We start from the raw sequence: 21,368 nt of genomic DNA on the forward strand, positions 1-21,368 counted from the left end.
TGATTTTTTTATTTACAGCATTATACTTTCTCTATTGCACATATTTATATGTGCAAGTGGTTAAACTGTATCTTACTAAAACCACTAAATGAAAAACAAAATGCAGATTTCATTGTCAAAGGAATTTGCATGTATTAATTTAGTGATGCAGAAAAAGAACAAACGTTGTTATCCCTGGTCGTAATCTGCACTGTCTCTTTTTTATGCTGCTGGAACTACACCTGCTGTAACACAGAACACATACTAAGAATACCTGTTCAATCAATAAAATTAATTTCACATTTATTCTCTAAGAAACTACACCAATGTCCATGTCTCCATGTTTAAATAGCTTTCGTTTAAAGTTTCAAAGTCCTAAACTGCAACTGCCACCGTAGAAATAAATAAAAATAATTACATTAAATTAGAATACTTTTTTACTACATTTTGTTTGGAATAGGAAGCACTCATAGGAATCCTTTTTGCACAGAAGAAGAATAATATGACCTGCAAAATGTCCATTTTTATTGAACATGTCCACAGTCTAAAGTTGTGGGTCCTAAGGTCTTCCAGCTTGCAATAATGCCACCAGCCATAGTTTCGTCCATACAGCATAACCCCTAATGTGGGCTACAGGTCAGGCTACAGATGTTGTACTTCCTACACTGTCACAGAATGTTGGTAATAGTGTTCAGTCTCAGTGTGACAGAGCTTTAATCGTGAACATTTACAAACTTTCGTCACCCACAAGGGAACATTGTGAGCTTCGTGGATGTCGGGTTTTGCTGCAGGCCTGTTGGTTTGGATTGCACAGGTGTACCTAATAAGCACACACTGATGTAGAAAGACACACACCAGAAAGGGATTATCAGATTTATCCCCTCACCCAGTGATTTGCTTGAAAACAACATGTGTGTGTGCAATGATTAATCAGCAGTCGGCTCTACAGCGGCAGTGCAAAGACAGGAAGGGAATGAAAGGACAACAAGGCAGACAGCCAGGGACAGAGAAGGCGATTGTGTTCACTTTATCCATGTTTGCTCAGTTTAGCACAGGGCAAATATTAGCCCGTGTACTCAGCAGCCATTCTTCTCTACTGGGCTTCAAGCTCACACTCTCCCCACAGAGGCTAAAAGGCAAAAGCATTAACTCTCCATTATAACTACACACTATTAAGCATTAGCAAGGTCTTAGTTAATACTTCATTTATAAAGCATCACTCCTCTTTAGCACGGCACTCATAAACATGAATAGAAATGGTTTAGTCTTGCTTAACATGTATAACATGTTTAATGAAAGCATTTCTATATTTTTAAATGAAGGAGAAACTATTATTAGACCGAGTACAAACAAATGATTTAGTGCTACTATTCAGAAAGTCTAATTATTAACAATATGGAGTTGCACATTTATACATATGCTGATTAGGAAACGAGTAAGTTGTTTGTTCAGGTGTTACTAGAAGTCTTTTAAATGCTTATTTTTGTTACATTTTAAGATTAATTCGGGCAGTTACTTGTTGTCAGTTCAATATTTTGTGTGAGCACAGCGGATCCCTAACTGAAAGGTCAGCAGGACCTCGAGACTCAAATATGTCTCAGCTATCTTCACAACGGGAAAAAGAAACAGTCACAATGTGACAGAGAACATGCAGATATTTATTGCATGATTAATATAACTCGCTTAACATTTGCAGAATACTGAAATGTAAGCAGGACCAGAGTCTGAGTTTGTAAGAGGGTTTAAGAGAGAAAGAGAGACGCTGAGCAGCTGGAGCCACAGGTTACTTTGGTGATGCTCACAATTATTTGTAAAGCTCTGTGAAATATTCACTACTGTTTTGTGATAACCGTATTCATGTTTTATTATTCAGCTTCAATATATTTAAGTTAAAATACCCCATTTAACTCTAAATAACACCGTGAACCATTAACAGTGTTAAATGATGTAATATTAGGGTGATGTGATCATCATATATAAAGCATGAAAATTCTGTCATTAAACATGTTACATGTGAGCTTATTAAGCAAGATTATAGAATTATATGCCCTATGAATTAAGTATGAACTAATACCTTACTAATTTTTAACACTGTGTAATTATTATAAAGAATTACCGGCAAGGGGAGAACAGGTAGAGGGCGAATGATAAAGGAACAGTTGGGGAGTTATCCTGGTAACAGAGAGAAGCGTAAGTAAGAGAAATTAAATAGAGAGCTAATGATGGCGGAGAGTAATGAGAAGAAGCTAAAAAGAGGACAGCTGAGCATCCAGCCGTCTGTGGCCCGCACCAAAAGGTTTAAGTCAGGATAGATTATATAGTTTTTTAAACTGCTGCAGGTCTTTCAGTGAAAGCACAGCTTGGCACTTATATTTCAGCTCCTATACTGTCTGCTTTTCTTTATCACACCAGGAAAAGTGCCCTGTTTAAGTCTATTCAAACCACAAGCTGCACAATATGCACCACTGCTGTTTTCAATTGAAGGAAGTTTGGAACCACAAGAGAGGGAAAGCAGCTGAAAGAAAATGGGCTGATGCTCTATTTTTTTTTTTTTCTTTCTCGCAGCTTTGTTGTGCAGTGCAAAGGAAAGAAAGTGATGGAGTGAGGAAGGGAAAATGAGGCTTGCTAGGACAGAAAGTAGAGAAAAGTGAAAACAATGAAGGCAGAAAACACTTTGCTCTTGATTTTGTCCGAAGGTCACAGTCATTCCCTTCAATTTCGGCCAGCTGCCTGCCTCGCTTTTCCTCAACAGATAGGAACACACACACACACACACACACACAAAACCCTCAAAATGAACATTAATACACGTCTCGCCCATAGCGATCCACAGCTCACACAGTCAAAGTGTGAAAACATCAAAAAGAGAGAGACAAAAAGAAGTAATCTCCCATTTCAGCTTTTTCTCGCAGTGTATACTCAGGCATGACAAATTGTATGTGCAAACTGTAGATGAAAGGAGACAGCAGTAGAGATGTTGTCTCCTCTGCTGTCTCAGTGTCTCAGCTATGTTGTTTCATTCAAACCTCCAGATATTTGCTCAAATATTTTCGCTCCCTGCAGGTTTTTACGTAGTTGCAGTCACAAACATTTTAGTGCTACAATTTATGAATGTAATGTAGCATACAGTCACATCACTCATCAAATGCATGCATGCTGAGGATGGAGTCTCACCAGGTCCACTGGGTATCTTGTAGTAAACTCAGAGTGGGACCCAATGGAGTCTAAAATTTAATGTAATATGTAATTAATATTCCACCTGGAGCTGATTAGGTGATATGTTGCACTCCTCAAATAGTTTTTTCTTTTTGTAGAAACCTTTAGGACATGTATTCTTTTCAAACACAACATCCTATATATACGTTTTCCCTGTGTTAGGACCACAGGTTTTAGGTCTAAACTCAAGAGCAGAAAAATGGAGCCACTGCAAGACTGTCAAAGAACACAGTTCCTCTTATGTGCACCGACTGGCTCCAAAAGTTAGTCAGTCTCAGTGTTAGAGTACTTAACTTTAAATGGTAAATGGTCTGTATTTGTATAGCGCTTTACTAGTCCCTAAGGACCCCAAAGTGCTTTACACATCCAGTCATTCACCCATTCACACACACATTCACACACTGGTGATGGCAAGCTACATTGTAGCCACAGCCACCCTGGGGCGCACTGACAGAGGCAATTTAAAATTGAAATTATTCTCTTTAGAACAAGTGAACAAAAAATAATATGACTGGGAAGGTTCTCAATCATCCAGGTCATGGTTGTCCAGTGAGCTTGGAAGGAAAATCGACTGGACTTCTTGAACACCTTTCATCTCAGAAGCTTCTTCGGTTCTAAGAGCAATTGCTGGAGAGTCCCAGACCCACTATTGATCATCTGCCTAATCACATGAGCCAAGGTGCGAAAACGAGTGTGGGTCACTATCAGCCACGATATCACTATCAGACCTTGTCCCACACTGTGTTGTGACTTTTTACTCTTTTGATCTCATTTTCAGCTCACCCATTTACATTCTATGAAGGCTTGAAATATGATCCAGGAGCAAGGGTAGCTTCTTAGGTCTCAGCTTACGGCATCTTTATTGTACTTGCAGTGTGTTCACCTAATTATGTCACCAGCTTTGAGATCAGCCACTTTTGCTGTTTAATAATTGATTTACTCACATTGATTTCAGGCAGGTTTTAAAGTGCAAATGCATTTTCTTGATTTATTTTTGGTCTATAATGTTTAACTTATTTCGAGGTAGACTGCTTGTCAGCATTTAAGGATTTTGAAAATAGTACTTTCATAAATATTTGATGGAATAAGTTTAAGATTTATACATTTTTTTTTAAATTAACAGCACAATTCTAATCATTATTTCATATCTTTGTACATTTTTGACCTCGTCAGAGCATCAAGTAAGAGAGATAATTAATACAGTCCCACAAAATGTACCCATACAATGTCAGAAAGGATTATTATAGTACAAAGCTACTAAACAAAAGACAGATTATGCACACTATTCAAGGACTCAGCTATCTCATTTCACAGTTTGCTGACTAGGTTTAGGCTCCCAGACAGGAATGAGCTCCAAACCCATTTTATTTGGAGTTGATGCACCTTTCTCTGTCAGACGCAAAGTACTCTCAGTGTCAGTTCTTTCTCTAAGATCATTCATGAGAGCGCATGGATCAATTGGATTCTACCAGACCCACGTTAGTAACTCCAGTCAACTCAGTAATGAGCCTCTGAGGAGTAAAAGAGCTTTTGATGAGGGCAGACAGATTAGAAAATTGAGGAAAAAAAGAAAAAGGAAGGTTAAAAGCTAAAGCGAGAGAAATGATAATTGGCGATACCGTAAGGTGAGGCAACAGTCATTGGTTCTTGTAGAAAGTTATATATAGAAAATAAGGTTTTATTGTTCTAATGGCTGAATTGCCACTATTTCACATCTGTATTGCAAGCTTTGGAGCTGGGATTACAAAGATACAATCAATAGAAATTTTATCATGATTTAATATAGAATTGAATATAGAATTCAGAAACACCTGCTTCTTTAGTTTGTCAAGTTTCTAATATCTTTACAAAGCCAAAAAAAGAAGTCATTTCAGCCATCACTTATTGCTTTGGTTTTTCCCATGAAAGGTGTTCAGTACAATGAGGTTTTGTGGCAGGGATTACTGCCCTATCTTCGAGTTAAATGAACTGATGAAGGACTGTAGGGAGCTGGTGAAAGCAAATTGAATACAAAAAAGAGACAAGAATGGAGCAATCAGTATGGATAGGAAACTTTATTGGTCTTGAAAGACCCCCGCTTCCTGGTTCCAAATTAAGTCGTCTAAACTGAAACATATCTGTGTCTGGGCCTAGCAGTGCTTGTGGTAACAGTGATGAATCATGGGTATATGGACATTGATTTCTACTGTCAGAGTAACAGAGATTCTTTTCTGGCTTTGCCTCGGGGGATCCCCACCACCACATCATCGCCCTAGCTTCACTGCTGTCACTCCAAACGCTTCATTCTTTCCTTTTCTCCAGATTCCACTTCCATTTCTTTTCATTGTCTTTTTCTTACAATGATGTTCTTTGTCTTCCTATACCTTCTTCCTCTCTCTGCTTTATCTTCTCCATCCTCCATCCATCTCTGGTTAGTGACTGGAAAAGGCCCTTGACATTGCTGTTTCAGGTGTTCCGGTTTCACTTTGGCGTCTTGATAAATTTAATCTACCTTTACACATCTCTTGGCAGCTAGAGAGACTGAGTGGTAAATGATGACTCTATTTTAGCACTAAGGTGGCATATTACCTCTGCACCGTCTCTTTGATTTATTCATTTTTTATTTGATTAAGTCGTGAAAGACAGAACGGTCACTCGTAATGGATTGTTTAAGACGATCATTTTATTTACATGTGGTGATCGGACCTGCAAAAACCCAAAAAAGGGCAATGCTTTAGTATAACAAAAAGTTCAGATGAGTTTGATGCCCTTAGGCAAGTGTACTCGTGGAGGAGGCTGATCCTGGTGCAGTCTGAAAATTACAAATTGCATCTGACTTGCTGAAGCTGCCGGAATCGATATTTAGATGCCAATTCGATCTAAGCTGAAAGGACTCAGTTATAGTGAGAAACCCAGTTTTGCACTTTTCTTCGTTGAGTGCCTCAGTAGCCTGTTGGACTACGGTTTAGATGTGCTTACTTTAAGCTGCCTCAAAACGTGATGTGGCAACCAGAGGCAGCAGGATTACAAGCAAACAAAACTGCTAGCAATGTGGAGCGGAATGTTTCTGTAATAAATTTTTTCATCATTGAGATGAGCTCAGATATATTGTTGACCTGGTTGTAAATAAATTAGTGTTACCCAATCAAATACATAGGCTGGTTCTTCTATAGTGGTGCTTGAGCATTCAAAGCACTTTATACAACAGGTTTCCATCCATCCATCTATTTGCTTCCGCTTATCCTTTTCAGGGTTGCGGGGGGTGCTGGAGCCTATCCCAGCTGTCATAGGGCGAGAGGCGGGGTACACCCTGGACAGGTCGCCAGTCTGTCCCTGGGCTAACACGCAGAGACAGACAACCATTCGCGCTCACATTCACTCGTGCATTCACGCCTATGGGCAATTTGGATTAATCAGTTAACCTATCCGCACAAACCAAGAGCCCTTGGATACACAGGTTTCATTCACACAAAACATTTTCATTGTCTAAGTGCTTTATATCTAACATCAGGTTTCAGTATCTTACCAAATGATGACATGCATATGCAGAACCCAACCACCAACCTTTGATTAGTAGATAAAGTGCTTCTGAACTACAATCACCCCTGAATCTGTCCCTCACAATAAAACAGAGCCTCCCCTTCTCTGGGGGTCAGTGGTTAAGGTGTTTGTTTTAAGTTGTCGCCCACCCTTAACTTTAGAAACACATCTGAAAATGCAATAAAATTTTAAAAAATGTGAAAAGCTGGTTTAAATTTGGTCATGTTCCCCTTTGCAATCACTCTCTCATGCAATTCTGGACAGCTTTGAAATACATGAGTTTTTTCATCACACATTTCAGATTCCCACCTGCCCCATTCGCTAGATTTGCCTCCCTGTGAGTCCTTCCTCTTCCCCAAAATGAAATTCAGGTTTAAGGGTCATGGTTTGGAAGGTAATTCCAGCCTGAATCACAGAGGCACAGGTGCAAGGGAATGGAATTAAACTCCCACTGAAGTGATCTGAAAATATTGAGAAAACAACCTTGAATCCCAAATTTACACCAGGTCGGCATCGTGGTTTTTTTGGGGCAGTACTCAGAAACTCTTGATTACAGATCCTATTTACAGTAATATCAGTAATATGGACTCACCTGATTGACATGGTGGGGGTTTTTGGTTTTCAAAAAAAATAGATATTAGTAGGAAAAGTAAAAACACAGATGCCAGTTGTAACAGAGCATGGGTACAGGGGGCGACCGTGGCTCAAGGGGTTGGGAAGCGTATCTGTAACCAGAAGGTCGCCAGTTCGATCCCTGGGCTCTCTCTGTCCTGGTCGTTGTGTCCTTGGGCAAGACACTTTACCCTACTGGTGTTGGCCAGAGGGGCCGATATGGCAGCCTCGCTTCTGTCAGTCTACCCCAGGGCAGCTGTGGCTACAACCGTAGCTTGCCTCCACCAGTGTGTGAATGCGAGAGTGAATGAATAGTGGCATTGTAAAGCGCTTTGGGTGCCGTGAAAAGCACTATATAAAATCCAATCCATTATTATTATTATTACAGTTACTTTTCAGATGTTTTGTATCGTTATTCACATCCCGATCACAAGGATAATGCAAAAAAAGTCCCCATGACAGTGTGCACGTGTATCCATGAGCTCTTGGCAGCTCTGTAAACAAGGCCGCAGTGTGTTGAGGTACCAAGCAATCTCACTCAAGGACATTCCCACGTTTGCATACAAGTGTGTGTGTGGTTTGAGGGTTTTTTTTAAGGCAGGTCAGCTGTCAGACCTAGGGATGGGTATCGTTTAGGTTTTATCCAATACCAGTACCAAACCGGTACTTTTGAAACTTTTGCTTAAAGACTGGAAAACACAAACTTTGTCCAAAAACCTCTCATGTTTAGCTGTTTTTTTGTAAAAAGATAACAATGTGTGCCTTTTCTGCAGCTCTAGGGCATATATGGTATCACTCTTGGCTGGAAGCAGTGCTTAAACAATGGAAAAAAAACACAAACTTTGTCCAAAAACCTCTCATGTTTAGCTGTTTCCCACTTTTTCTTTGGTCATTTTAGCCTTTTTGGCCAGGTTGAAGGGAGTATCTGCCATCAAACAAGAAGACAGCCGCATGTAACTATGACGGTGTTTGCTAGTTCACCTTACATGCATTAATTTAATAACGTGGTTAGCATACTCAACGTAAATTACACACGAACAACATTAAGCTACTCACCCAGAGAAGAACGGCTGCTGCTGCATCATCATCCGTCATCATTTCTGCTACACTGGCAGGGCTAGGGGCCAGGACTCTCCTCTTCGGGTTCTTGGGGGATGTTGCTAACTCCGGGTCTGATAACAGGCACCACACCCGCAGTAGATGTGTACGGTGTGAGGTCTCGCAGCAAGCTATCAAATACGGTGCATTTCTCGGCTTTTAAAAAACCGCCAGGTGTTTCATCAGATTTGAGGTGTTACCTCCTTTGCACAGTATCACAGTATCACCTTAAAGCACTTGTTGCAGGCTGCTGAGTTTGCATCTTTTGCTGTGAAGTACAGCCAGACTTTTGACCGCTCCGCCTTGGGCATTTTTAACCTGCAGCTCTGTTCTAAAAGAGCGTACGTACCTGGGCCCGCCTACTATCCTTGGAAAGGTAAAATGATTGGCTAGAATCCAAAGTGTATGACATCTCAGGAAAATAAAGCACCGAAATGTGCGCTGCTTTTTGGTCTGGTTACTACCGTTTATGTCAGAACCGGTGCCATAATGACACCGGATACCGGTACCCATCCCTAGTCAGACCTCCAAGTATTATAGTTATTTTTATCGGCAGTTTATCGGCAGCTGAGAGGAAGAGGTTGGATAAACTCATCAGGAAGGCCAGCTCTGTTCTGGGATGCACCCTGGACCCAGTACAGGTGGTGGGAGACAGAAGGACTCTGGCCAAAATAACATCTCTGATGGACAGAGTCTCCCACCCCATGCACATAAATGTTGCTGAACTGCAGAGCTGCTTCAGTGACAGACTGCTGCATCCTAGATGCATGAAGGAGCGTTTCCGCAGGTCCTTCTTCCCTGCAGCTGTCAGACTGTACAATCTGAACTGCTCCCAACAAACATAGATGTTTACATCAATGCTGTAACTGCAATAAGTTAGTTAATTAACCAATTCGCGCTACAACCTGGTTTACCTCTTACCTGTAATTGTTTTTATTTAATTTAATAACTGTACAGTACTCTCTGTTTATAGTAACCGTTGTCCTTAATGTAAATATGTAAGAAAAATTGTGTATGTTTCTGTTCTGTGTCCTGTGTCCTGTTTGTTTGTATATTTGTCTTTTTGGCTGCTGTTACAACCAAATTTCCCCTTGTGGGTCAATTAAAGGATTATTCTATTCTATTCTATTGTGCTGAAGGATGCCATCCATCAACAGTCTCAGTGGTACGGTACATGAGCAGTCATATCAGTACTTACTATATGCGAGTCAGCGTTGGTTTTGCTGAGAGTGGCAACAATCAGGGTTATAGTGGACGGTATTTTGGTTGATTTGTGTTTCTCTCCTTCTTAGTATGTTCACTGTTTCTTCCCTCTGTAGTATTTTGGCTCAATGCTGGTATGTGTGTGTACTTGGGGACAAATAGGCAAGCCCAGTGTGAGTCATGCTCTGACAAGAGATTCAGACACATCAGTGTATACTCTCTCTCTCTCACACACACACACACACACACACACACACACACACACACACACACACACACACACACACACACACACACACACACACACACATATATGTATATATATACATGCACTCACATCACATCTGTCTAAGTCATTGATTTTTCAATGAGATCTGATTCACTGTTAGAGTGGCCACTCATCATTTGCAGTGCAAATGTGCTCTCATAGCCATGACCACTGCTGGAAATAACTAGGCAAAGAAAAGAGATCGAAGAGGATATGAAGTGCCTTTAAGATGAGGTGCTCAAGGTGACTGCAAGAGACCACGGCAAGCACATACAGATGTTAGCTGAGCAGAAACCGAGAGAAGGTGTGGCAACGGAAACCATGTCTTCTTTGCAAAAGCGACTGTTTTGCCACAGCCCTCCTCTTTTTCCTAAATAAACCAAATCAAAATGACACATGCAGCTCCGTCTGGAACAGCACTATGTCATTTGAGGTGACTGATAAGAAGGGAAGACGTGAAATCTGCGCGCTACAGAGCAGTTTACTGATTCAAAATGGCTGCTGGCCCTCAACAATTCCCTCTTTCTGTCGCAGATACTCTGAAGACGTTCAGTGAACGGACAGTGGATGATTTAGCCGGCAAGAAGTCTACATGTTATGCAACCACGTATTTCTCCTTACGTAACGCTGCAGTTTCTAAGTGGAAGCTTAGCCCCACTATACTGTTCTCCTTGTAGCAGATGCCACAGCGGATCTGCGCTCGCAGGCATTATGCATACATGTTGACAAGCTGATTAGCCAGGAATCAGCGCAGGAATTAAACTCATGAGGAAGATGCAGCGATACCAAGTGATGGGGTATCAGATGGGGTATCTGTGGGATATTTTAGGGAAAAAAATCACCAGTATGAGTCGGTAACTGTAAACAGCATATGGAATTTTACATTAATGCACAGAATCTGCAAATACGTTAAAATGCTTAGCTCAAGCTGTATGAAATATTAGGCTTTCCTACACCGCATGGATGTGTCAAATATTTGTGTACATACATATATAAGAATTGATTGCTATTTCTGTGGGCGCCCAGTAAAAATCAATTTATCATTCTTTTTTTTATCCATGCTGCTCTGCTGGCTGATTCATAAGCTAATAAATACTGCAGTTCTGCACACTTTTAGTGGCATGTCAAGTTAGTCTCAAGCAGATACAGCCTATGATAGATCCAAATGAGAGAGAAGCTGATGAATCGTTTGCATTTCCAACAGCCAGAGGAGTATTAATATGAAATCTATCAAACCAGCAAATCCCTGAACTGGTCAGCCGTGTTTCAGAAACAATTTCTCCAGGCAAGTTGATACAGCAAAATGCAAAATACCTTGAGTGATTTAAACAACTGCAACTGTCTCTGCCCTAGTCTTGCTGAATCCACTTTCCAGCAGTTGCGTCTCTGTTGTTTCCTCTTTCTAACTTGCCTGTTTAGCATTTATGTATCAGATCTAAGGGGGAGATTCAGAAAGACTTTGAGGAAATGCAAATACGTCAAGTAGCAGATGTGTGTAAAGATGAAGCTGTAGGGTGTGTTAGAAAGGGAGAAGATTGAGCAGGCGAGGAGGAAATGAAACAACAAACCAAATCCTTCAAAAATGCTTTCTCATTCCCCCTTTGTCTATTTTTCCTTTTCTTAATTGAGTACCAGCATGTGAGCAAAAGAAAGAACCAGATTTTGACACCTTCAAAAGGAGCTTTGATCTCAAAGCACCTTGAGGCCCCAGAGGATCATCAAGGTTCCCACTGTCCTTTTATCACACAGTGTTTCTCTCTGCCCCTTGCTCCTCCTCCTCTCGCTCTTCCTTTTCTGCTTGGCGTGATCAGCGAGAGCTCGCTGAGGCAGCCCGATAACCCTGATACACACATACAGACTGCAGTCTCTGCCTCATTCTCATTCCACTCCCGACAGCAGCGTTTACCTCGACGTGCTCTCGCACGCCGCAAGGTCATGTTGAAATATTTCAGACGGAAATGCACTCCGTACTGCTCTTTCTCTGGCTGCCGTGCAGAATTCCAAAGGGGCGATCGTGGCTCAAGAGTTGGGAGTTCGCCTTGTAATCGGAAGGTTGCCGGTTCGAGCCCCAGCTTGGACAGTCTCGGTCGTTGTGTCCTTGGGCAAGACACTTCACCTGTTGCCTACTGGTGGTGGTCAGAGGGCCTGGTGGCGCCAGTGTCCGGCAGCCTCGCTTCTGTCAGTGCGCCCCAGGGTGGCTGTGGCTACAATGTAGCTTGCCATCACCAGTGTGTGAATGTGTGTGTGAATGGGTGGATGACTGGATATGTAAAGCGCTTTGGGGTCCTTAGGGACTAGAAAAGCGCTATATAAATACAGGCCATTTACCATTCCAAAGTCAATTTTCTTTTGTCTTTGAGAACAAGGAAGGAGAGACTCTAATGAGAAGATTACAGAAACTTTCATTTTTCTCGAGTTTTTTTTTTTGGTAGCTAAACTCGATTTACTGTGTGGGAAACTGATGAGCAGTTTGTGCAGTGGTAAACAAATCAGATATTTGGCAAGAACAGCAACTTTGTACTTAAAGTAATATAATATTTAAGAGGAAATCTTTGATTTTTCTCTTGTCCCCAGATGAAACCTTTCTCTGTAAAACTCAGAGCCTCAGAACCAAAACCGATTTTGGTTAAAGTTGAAACTTAATTCTGTCTGTAGGTATTTCGTCCAACCCCCTCCACTATTGTAGATCTTTGAATATTTAATTGAATCTCAGTAACTCAGATCCTGGCTTCTTCAGGCAGATCAGATGTAATTGAAAATACATCTGATCATAAAGTAGAGCTCCTGCCCCCCAGTCTACCGCGGACCTGCTCCCTTTGCTACCGATTTACCCGTAGAAAGAAAAGTAAGATGAGCTACCCTCTAGATAAAAGTGGAAAACGTAGCATTCTTGCTCCTGACATTAGCTGACAGCTACAGCAGATTAAGGGCTGCTAAGCAGTCATTGAGAAGCTGTGGTGTTTAAAGAGCAGCCAGGGTTTATTGTAAGTTACCTACTAGTCCCTTCATTTCAATGTTGCAGGCTTGACTGCTCCCAGTCATTCAAAGAGTTTTTCTTTTCCTTCTGTTTCCAGAGATATGTTCGCTTAAGGGAAACGGCCATTAAAATGTCATTACTGCTACACTAAAATCATTTTTAAAAAAGCACTGGTTCCCAGCGGCTTCCCACCGTAATGGGCTCGATACATTCCCTCAGCACCGGGAAGAACTCTAATGTTGCGGAACACAAATGCTAATCTCTCTGTAAATATCACTCAAATTCACTCCCTTCTGCTTTTCAGTTGTAATAGCATGGATTCATTCTGCTTCACCCTGGCAAATTGAATTAATTCTCCAAGCAAGGTGTTATGATTATTCTAAGCTTCCTAGTGCGTGGGCTGTAACGGAGATGATCCTGGCATTTCCGCTCGATCCAAAAGCATTTCACTCACCCTCTCCATTTTGTTTTTCCCCGTTGCAATATCTAAAGGGTATCAATACTGAAAGCTTTGATTAAATCGTTATTCTTGTGCACCTCATAATTACTCTAAGACTGTATTCATGCTGGTGTCGTCAAATCTGCAGCATAGTGGATTTTGGCATTCACAACGATAGCAGGCAGAAAGACTGTGAGGGTCGGTCTATAACATGAAGCCGCTGATTAAGTGGCTGAGAAGCTGGAAGCACTTTGCCATTCGAGACATCCAACGAGCCTCCTTGCAGAATGAGTCCATCTACAGAGTAGTCCATCAATTTCATACAGATCTAGCTTCATTAGGAGCATCACGTAGGACAGCTGAGCTCTGCTTCCTGTTGTGTTCCACACTGATTCCTTTTGCTTATTCTGGCTGTTCAACTGTGTCTTATGTTCTGCTGATCCCCGCAAAACATTAATCACAACCAACATGTTGCGCCACCATTTGATCATGCTCAATTAATACCCTAATCACGGCTGACATCGGTGCATGGCCGTAACGTGGCCTTGGCTAAAAACTATAACAACTTTACACAGCAGCAAAGAGCAGTTAAGATGCACATAAATGTGGCTGATTATACTGATCATTAACTTACTGTACAACCTTTGCACTTATTTACTCAATTAACTGGCTATTTTGAGATCTGTTAACATTAGGGGTGTCTTATTTTCTTTTTTAAAATACTTAATCAGCCATGAATAATGGAAAACTGCTGCAAGCAAAAGCCACAGGTTCACCCCTGAATATCTTGGCATATGGAAAGTGGCAAAATAAATGCACATACCTAATGAGGTAACGGAATCAATGAAGTTGTAGCTGCAGTGAGGAGATAGCAGTGTGCAAATGTGACCCCACCGGCAAATGAGCTTGACCTGCTGTGACAGTCAGGAAGTGTTGCTGTCTGTAGGTTGGGCAACAGCTACCAGAGCAGGGTCTTACAGCTGGGCAAAAGTGCAACAGAGGTTTTGCAGTCAGACAGACAACTTGTATGCAGTGGTGCTGTCTGATATGTCCTCTGTTTCTCCCTTTCTCTCTCTCACCCTTGTTCTATGGCTCTCTGGCAGACTGTAACTCTGTAAATGACTTTGACCTTTCCTGGGACTGAGGACAGGAACCACAGAGGGAGAGGAGAGAGATGGCGGGAGAAGAGAGTGGAGTAGGCGGCTGACTGTAATAAACTCGAAGCAGTGGGCGGCTGTCAACACTAATAGATGGGAGAGGGGAGGGGGGGTCACCCGGTTGATGAATACTAAAGGTGCCTGAGTCCTCAGCAAGTACTCTGTTCCCTTACCAGGCTTGTATGTGTGGGATCTGACGCTCTGAGTGTCATCAGACTACAGGCAGTCGGGGCTTTTTGTGTTGACTGAAGAAAAATATCTTTTGATTTTTGCCAAAGGACAACAAAGGAACAACAGTATTAGCCTATTAGCATGGATTGTTACACGGCTGGATGACTGCAGTTTAACTGTGCAGGGTAACTGCTGCTTAGTTGACAACTCAATTGCTTCAGTCAGTGTAATTCATTCTCAAACACAAAAGACATGATTTTATTTTTCTCATTATGCATTGCCAGTTGGAATCTAGCTACGCTCAACGGGGTATCTTTGGGTAACATAAGTAACAAAGACAACAGTGTTGTAAATAACAATTATCTTGAACACCAGAAAGAATAAAACGACGGAAAGCACTGGTCAAATTACAATATTAGTTGTTGGTTCATGATGGTGGATAAACAGTTGATACTATTGGGAACACTGATGTTTTTGCAGCGAGCTGAGTAGCTGTTGAGATATTTTTTCCAGGGAATCTATAAATCATCTCTAAAGACAGCTTAAATGGCACAAACTTAAACCTAAGTGACCACTTTAATAGCGTTTTTATAAAAAAGGTAAATAGACCGGTTCTTATAGATCGCTTTTTTCTACCGTATTTTTCGGACTATAAGGCGCACCGGATTATAAGGCACATTAAGCGAAACAAAATAAAGTGAAACTTTATTCAACTCTATCACAATAACTCTCAACATCGTTAAGTTTTAACACATAAAATACAGAACAGTACACTCACTTTTTCAGTTCATTCCTCTTCCACAAGTCCATCAAATTGTGATGTTGGATTATCTCACAGCTGCTTTATTCGTATGTTCAACTGCATGACTGATAGCCTAAAGTTTGAAATCCACTTCGTAAGCATGTCTCTTAACAGGTGCCGTTTTGGGGTCCTTGTACACACAGTACGTATTTCTCCGCAAGGCTCCAGACTACGGTAGCCGTAACAATCCAGCTTTGTAGCTTACCAAAGTCATACTAAAACATTTTGACTGATTTTTGACGGCCGTGTACCACATAAAATCGGTTCGAGGTCAGTAAGCACAACCAGAATTAATACATAAAGCACACCGGATTATAAAGTACACTGTCAATTTTTGAGAAAATTTAAGGGTTTTAAATACGCCTTATAGTCCAAAAAATACAGTATTCTACCTGAGTGCTCAAAGCACTTTATAAACTGTGGGTTTTTTTCAGTCATTTAGATAAAGCACTTCTCTCTTTGTCTAAGTCAGGGTTGTCGGACTCCAGGCCTCAAGGGCCGGTGTCCTGCAGGTTTTAGATCTCACCCTGGGTCAACACACCTGGATCAAATGATTAGTTCATTACCAGGCCTCTGGAGAACTTCAAGACATGTTGAGGAGGTCATTTAGCCATTTAAATGAGCTGTGTTGGATCAAGGACACATCTAAAACCTGCAGGACACCGGCCTTCGAGGCCTGGAGTTGGACGGTCTAAGTCCTTTCTATTTAACATCCACACATCGGGAGCTACTTAGTGTTTAGTATCTTGCCGAAGGATGGTTTGGCATACAGACTGGAACAGGCAGGATTGAACCATCAACCTTATGATTAGGAGATGGCCGGCTCTACTTCCTGAGCCACAGCTACCCTATCTAAAGCTGAATATTTAAAACATTTAGATCCTTTAATCGTGGCTCTCAATTCACCAAATCCATGAATACATGAATTGTACCAGATTCTGTTTGAAACCAGATGTTGGGATGGGGCAGTGGACAATGAGGGCTTAATCTTAGAAGAGACCGCGGTCAGGCTTTTCCACTAACCCGAACCCTTCATGTTATATTTTATGGGTATATGTTTGAACTTAACATATTAGTGCATGCTGGTGCATTTTTGTTGACCGTGTATTGCATCAACCTCTGTTTACAGGAACGGGGAAAGGTCGGCGTGATCTTCAACGTGGGAACAGACGATATAACCATCGAGGAGAGCGCGGTGATGGTGAGCGACGGCAAATACCACGTGGTGCGATTCACACGCAGTGGTGGAAACGCCACGCTACAGGTGGACAACCAGCCCGTCATTGAACGTTTCCCCTCAGGTAGGAACAGTGGGCTTGATCTAGGGACTGAGGGAGGGAGGCAGTATTGGATTAGATCCTTCACAGGTCTGAGTTTTCCGATAAGCCGGGCAACAAAGTGGAGAGAGAAAGAAGGAGCTTTGCAAATGAAATATTCATTATTTTAGCCCCCCCAACCTATGTGCAACTAAAAGTGATCTTTTTCTCTCTTAAAGACACACATTCTGTTTTATTTATCACAACATTCATATTTAGAGGCTGCTTGCATTATTCCTGGTGATTAAGTCCAGTTCTGGTCTAAAAGGCAGGAAGAGCAAAGCAGCCTTCCCGAGGCAAGCCGTCCTCATCTAAGTGCAACCGGCTCTCTGTGGTTAGTCTGCCATTATAGCTCCTGGCACTGTGAAGCCAGCACTGAATGGAGGCCAGCCGAACGTGAGTATGCCAGCCACGTATGGTTGGTGAGCAAGGTCTTTAGGCAGGATAAACAGGGAGGAAACCTCAAGCTGGGAAAGCGTGGAGGTGTTTTTAACTCAAGCCTTCGCTTCAAGATAAACACGGGTGCAACATCATTTAAACGAGGGCAAACTCCCGATGAGTCACGGCTGGGAGTGTGTTAATTCCCCCACTCTTTGTTTAACCATAATCATAGTATTCTATTTCAGTCTGAAATATGAAGTTATTTTTGGTTATGCTGAAGCTCCCCACGTAATTTCTCTCTCCACTGTGTTTCCCTTTTGTTCATGGTTGTTCAAAGGAAGACATTTTGTGTTCCCACAACGACTACGCAACACCACGCAGGACTGTCTCATGTTACAAACGAATAAGCAGTGTTTTTTATTCCGCACCGATGCTGTCCAATGTGCAAACCTCCACCCGAAGTCGATGCATTCTCTTCCCGTTGTCTAAAAGCACTGTCTATGTATCATCATTGTTTCAAACTGCAGGGAGAGCGCCGCTAATGTGGTCATGATATTTACTCTTGTTGACATATAGAGCAGTGGGACTGTGACATTCTCTGTCACAGCAGTGATCCCATATTTCGAAGCTTTGTTTTGGCATTGAGAGAAGCATATTCTCTTGCTCATCCATCAACACAGCAAGGCCAGACTGAGGGGAATGCATCACAGCCAGAAAAGGAAGTGCCGTGTGACAGTTCACTCTTTTCAGTTGTTATTATGATGGAAATGCAGCCCTTTTCACAACAGCGCACGCTCCAAAAAGGAGCCTTCATCTAACAATAGCGCAAACCGCTCGGAAAATAACAGCTGAGCAGCCTGTTAACATTGGCAAGTGAGTGTCATCATCCGAATCTATGTTTCGTTTCATCAAGAAACATTAATGCACATCCCATATCGTATTCTTTTTATTCCTCTTCCCTTCCGCCCTCCTCGCCGCAGTTGTTGTCCTCATCAAACATTTCTTTCCTTTTCCTGTGCTTATCAACAATTGAAGAGTGTGATTTTGTTTTTGTTTGTTAGTTTATTTGATGAGTTTTGTGCTCGGGCTGGAACTTTTAGGAGGTCACGAAGATGAGTGGGGTCGTGTGGGTGGTAGCAGGGGGGCTAAATGGCTGTAGAATAGGTTTGTTTCATTTATGTGAGCTGATTACACTCTAACTTTTTTTGGGTGCCAGCTCTGATTGCACCCATACCCACTTTGAAGGTTGTGCTCATCATCATATTGCTTGGGGAGTGGGTGGGGCTTGTCTTAGGGACATAGACATGTTACACATTAGGAAAGCAAAACGTAGGATGAGGCTTAGGTGCAGATGGGTGGAGGAGTATGTAGAGAGAGAGAGAGATGGGATTGCAACTTCCTAACTGACACATGAGGTGCATAAAGGGAGAGAGAAAGTGATGTTATATTTTTGTAGAGAAAGAAAAAGGAGGTCCCCTGTTGAAACAAGTTCCCATGACCCAGATTGGAGATTTAGACATCTTCTGATTCTCTAAATAGGACAAAATAGTTTGCGCTCACGGTTTGGGACTGTATTCAAACCTACTTCATTTTCTTGATGCTTACATTATGCAGTGTCATTGCTATGCTGTCCCAGCAGAAAACTTATGTCATCTTATGCTGTCGTTGTAAACCAGATTTCAAGAAAAATAGAACAAGTTGTCATGAAAAATGCCTGCAATGGTGCGTCTGTTGGATGGTACAGGTACCATATTTGTCTGGTCCCTCTAACAAAACAAGGAAGTGCACTTTCCTGTGAAATCCCCTTCCCCAGAGGGACTGTTGTGACCCACATCAAGCAGTCTCCTTGGTATACTTTTGCAGTTCTGAACCGTATCTGACATTCTGTGCATATTGAGAGTTACATGTGGGATACCTGGGGTCTCTGGTAAAAGCTCCCAGAGGATGAGGCCACAAGGAAGGTGGAAGTAAAACAGAGAATGTAGAGCCGTCATTCCTCGTGAAAAAGGTGGCAGATTTTCTCTCTGTATCTTATTCTGACAAAAAACACGTTTGTGTGCACTATAAGTGGCCTCAGCCCAAAATATCTGGAGATTACTGAAGATTTTGCATCGCTTTACTCACAAAGCCTTTATTAAAACCCGGGCTGGCCAGCAGCAAGCTTTTAAACAGAAGGCCATTTCGAGGTGATGATTTGGAGAGACAAGATGTTGACAGCGAATGTGGTCGTCACGGGTCAGGCACATTCAGCGGCTAAGCAACACGTCTCCTGACGTCCCACGAAGTGATGTTAGTAGTCCTCGGGGAGTCTGTGTGTCTGTGGGTGTTGTGGTCCATGTCTTATTCTACTTGTGACAGTGCATGCATCTGTCTGGGTGCATCACATAGTACAGCATGTTTGTGTGTGTCTGTGTGCATGTGCACATTGTATTTGATGGACAGAGAGCAGACAAAAAGTGTCAGAGGAACGCTCGGCCAACTAATCCAGCATGTCAGGTGTCCCCGGTGGCTCCTGCAGCAACAGTTATTGGCCCGCCCCACCTCCCATTTTCCCAAAATGGCATAGTGGCTCAATAAAAACCTCCCCGTGTCACACTGAGCACCTCAACCTTGCCTCAGAAAAACAGGCAGATGTTAGCATCGGTGCCATACGGGCTGTAATTGTACCATTTCACACTCTAGTCCCTTTATTTACTGGTCATCTGCTGTGAGAAAGGAAGTGGTCTCATGTGGTTAATAATTTTTTATCTTAAAAGGTTTGTTTGTGATTTTATGGCATTGCCCTTTAGGAATATTCATTTCTGAGTGACCAAAGTATTATTTTCTGGTTTGAGGCAATACAGAAAAATAAAGACTTAAGAATGACTGTTGCTCTGCATCAGTGTTTGTTAGCTTATGTATCATACAGTGTTTTTACAGAGCTTCACTGAACATTAATTAAAGCTAAACTGCAGCTTTTAAAAGAAGAAACACATTGTTTCTCTGGCCAATGCAAAGTTACATTTATATATAGGCTTACATGGTCTGATAATTAGGCATGCAGATGCTAGCAGACTTATAAATTACAGCATGACTAATGATAAAGAGTCATGTTTGCTCACTTCTTCATAGCTTTTCTTTATTTTTGTACTGGCATGCCATATTCCTCAAGTATATGTAACTTTGTTAAATGCTGAAACTTCCTTGGTCTAGGAACTGAGTAATGTCCATTATGTCCATAGAGCAGAGTTTTCTGATGTGAACAATGGTGCTTTTATCTTTTTTCTGAGAGGATGAATGACACATATAATGTTTTTCTCTAAAGTTACAGAAAGTTGTCTTACTGAAGTGATCTGAAGGCAATTTATAGTGTATATGATGGCACAAAATGGTAATTGAAACTTTTTTTGTCATTTGCTGTTGTTAGTTTTTATGGCTGCGGTGATTTTATTTCAGAATGAACTTGTTAATTATGCAGTGGGGACAGGACTGCCACACTTTTTACCATTGATTTTCTGTTAAAGCTCGTGTCTCTGGAGTCTTGCATAGTGTATATCATCCATCTATCCATTAATTTTCTCCTGTATATCCAATTCAGGCTTGTAGTTCTGCCTGGAGGTACACCACAAACAGCTCACCAATCCACTGTAGGGCTAGCACAGAGACACAGGCAGCCATTTATAACTACAGCCTATTTAGAATGTCAGGAGAATATGCACTTTTGCTCATTGGTGATTCAGAAGTCTTCAGTTTTTGTGGTAGTTTAATTTTATAGTGAGAGACCAAATATCAACCAAAGCCCTGGAAAAAAACTGACTTGCCTTGTCGATATATTTAGGGTCATTGTCATGCTGGAAGACCCATCCACGACCCATCTCTCATCTTCTCATCCAAGATTTTATGCAATATTGGCCCTTTGACCCCCTCAAACACAAGTAGGTCCCAGACAGGCCACCAATCCACTGTTGGGCTAGCACAGAGAGATAGACAGTCATTCATAACTGTGGCCTGTTTGACTGTGGGGATGATGTTCTTTGGGTAGATCAGGTTAATGCCAACTAGCTTTATTTTGGCTTCATTTGACCACAACACTTCATCCCAAGCCTTCTTTGAATTATTTAGATGTTCTCTAGCAAACTTGAGATGGGGCTGTATGTGTACCTTCCTAAGCAGGAGGACCTTGCAGGCAGTGCAACGTTTCAGTGCATTGTCGTGTAGTGTGGTACAAGCGGTCTTCTTGGTGACTGTGGT

The 21,368-nt window shown here is 41.8% G+C and overlaps 1 protein-coding gene across 1 annotated transcript in view; it reads left to right on the forward strand.

Moving 5' to 3' along the window:
• nrxn2b (neurexin 2b) overlaps positions 1–21,368 on the forward strand; it is a 655,677-nt gene that overhangs the window by 593,301 nt on the left and 41,008 nt on the right. The window contains exon 15 of the mRNA XM_085400466.1: positions 16,571–16,742. Coding sequence (XP_085256592.1) covers positions 16,571–16,742 — 172 coding nt within the window. The remainder of the gene's footprint in view (positions 1–16,570; positions 16,743–21,368) is intronic.

The sequence above is a fragment of the Rhamphochromis longiceps genome, linkage group LG3 (genome assembly GCF_057381845.1).
Source record: "Rhamphochromis longiceps isolate RC_006_pf linkage group LG3, R_longiceps_female_GT1.1, whole genome shotgun sequence".
Taxonomy (NCBI): domain Eukaryota; kingdom Metazoa; phylum Chordata; class Actinopteri; order Cichliformes; family Cichlidae; genus Rhamphochromis; species Rhamphochromis longiceps.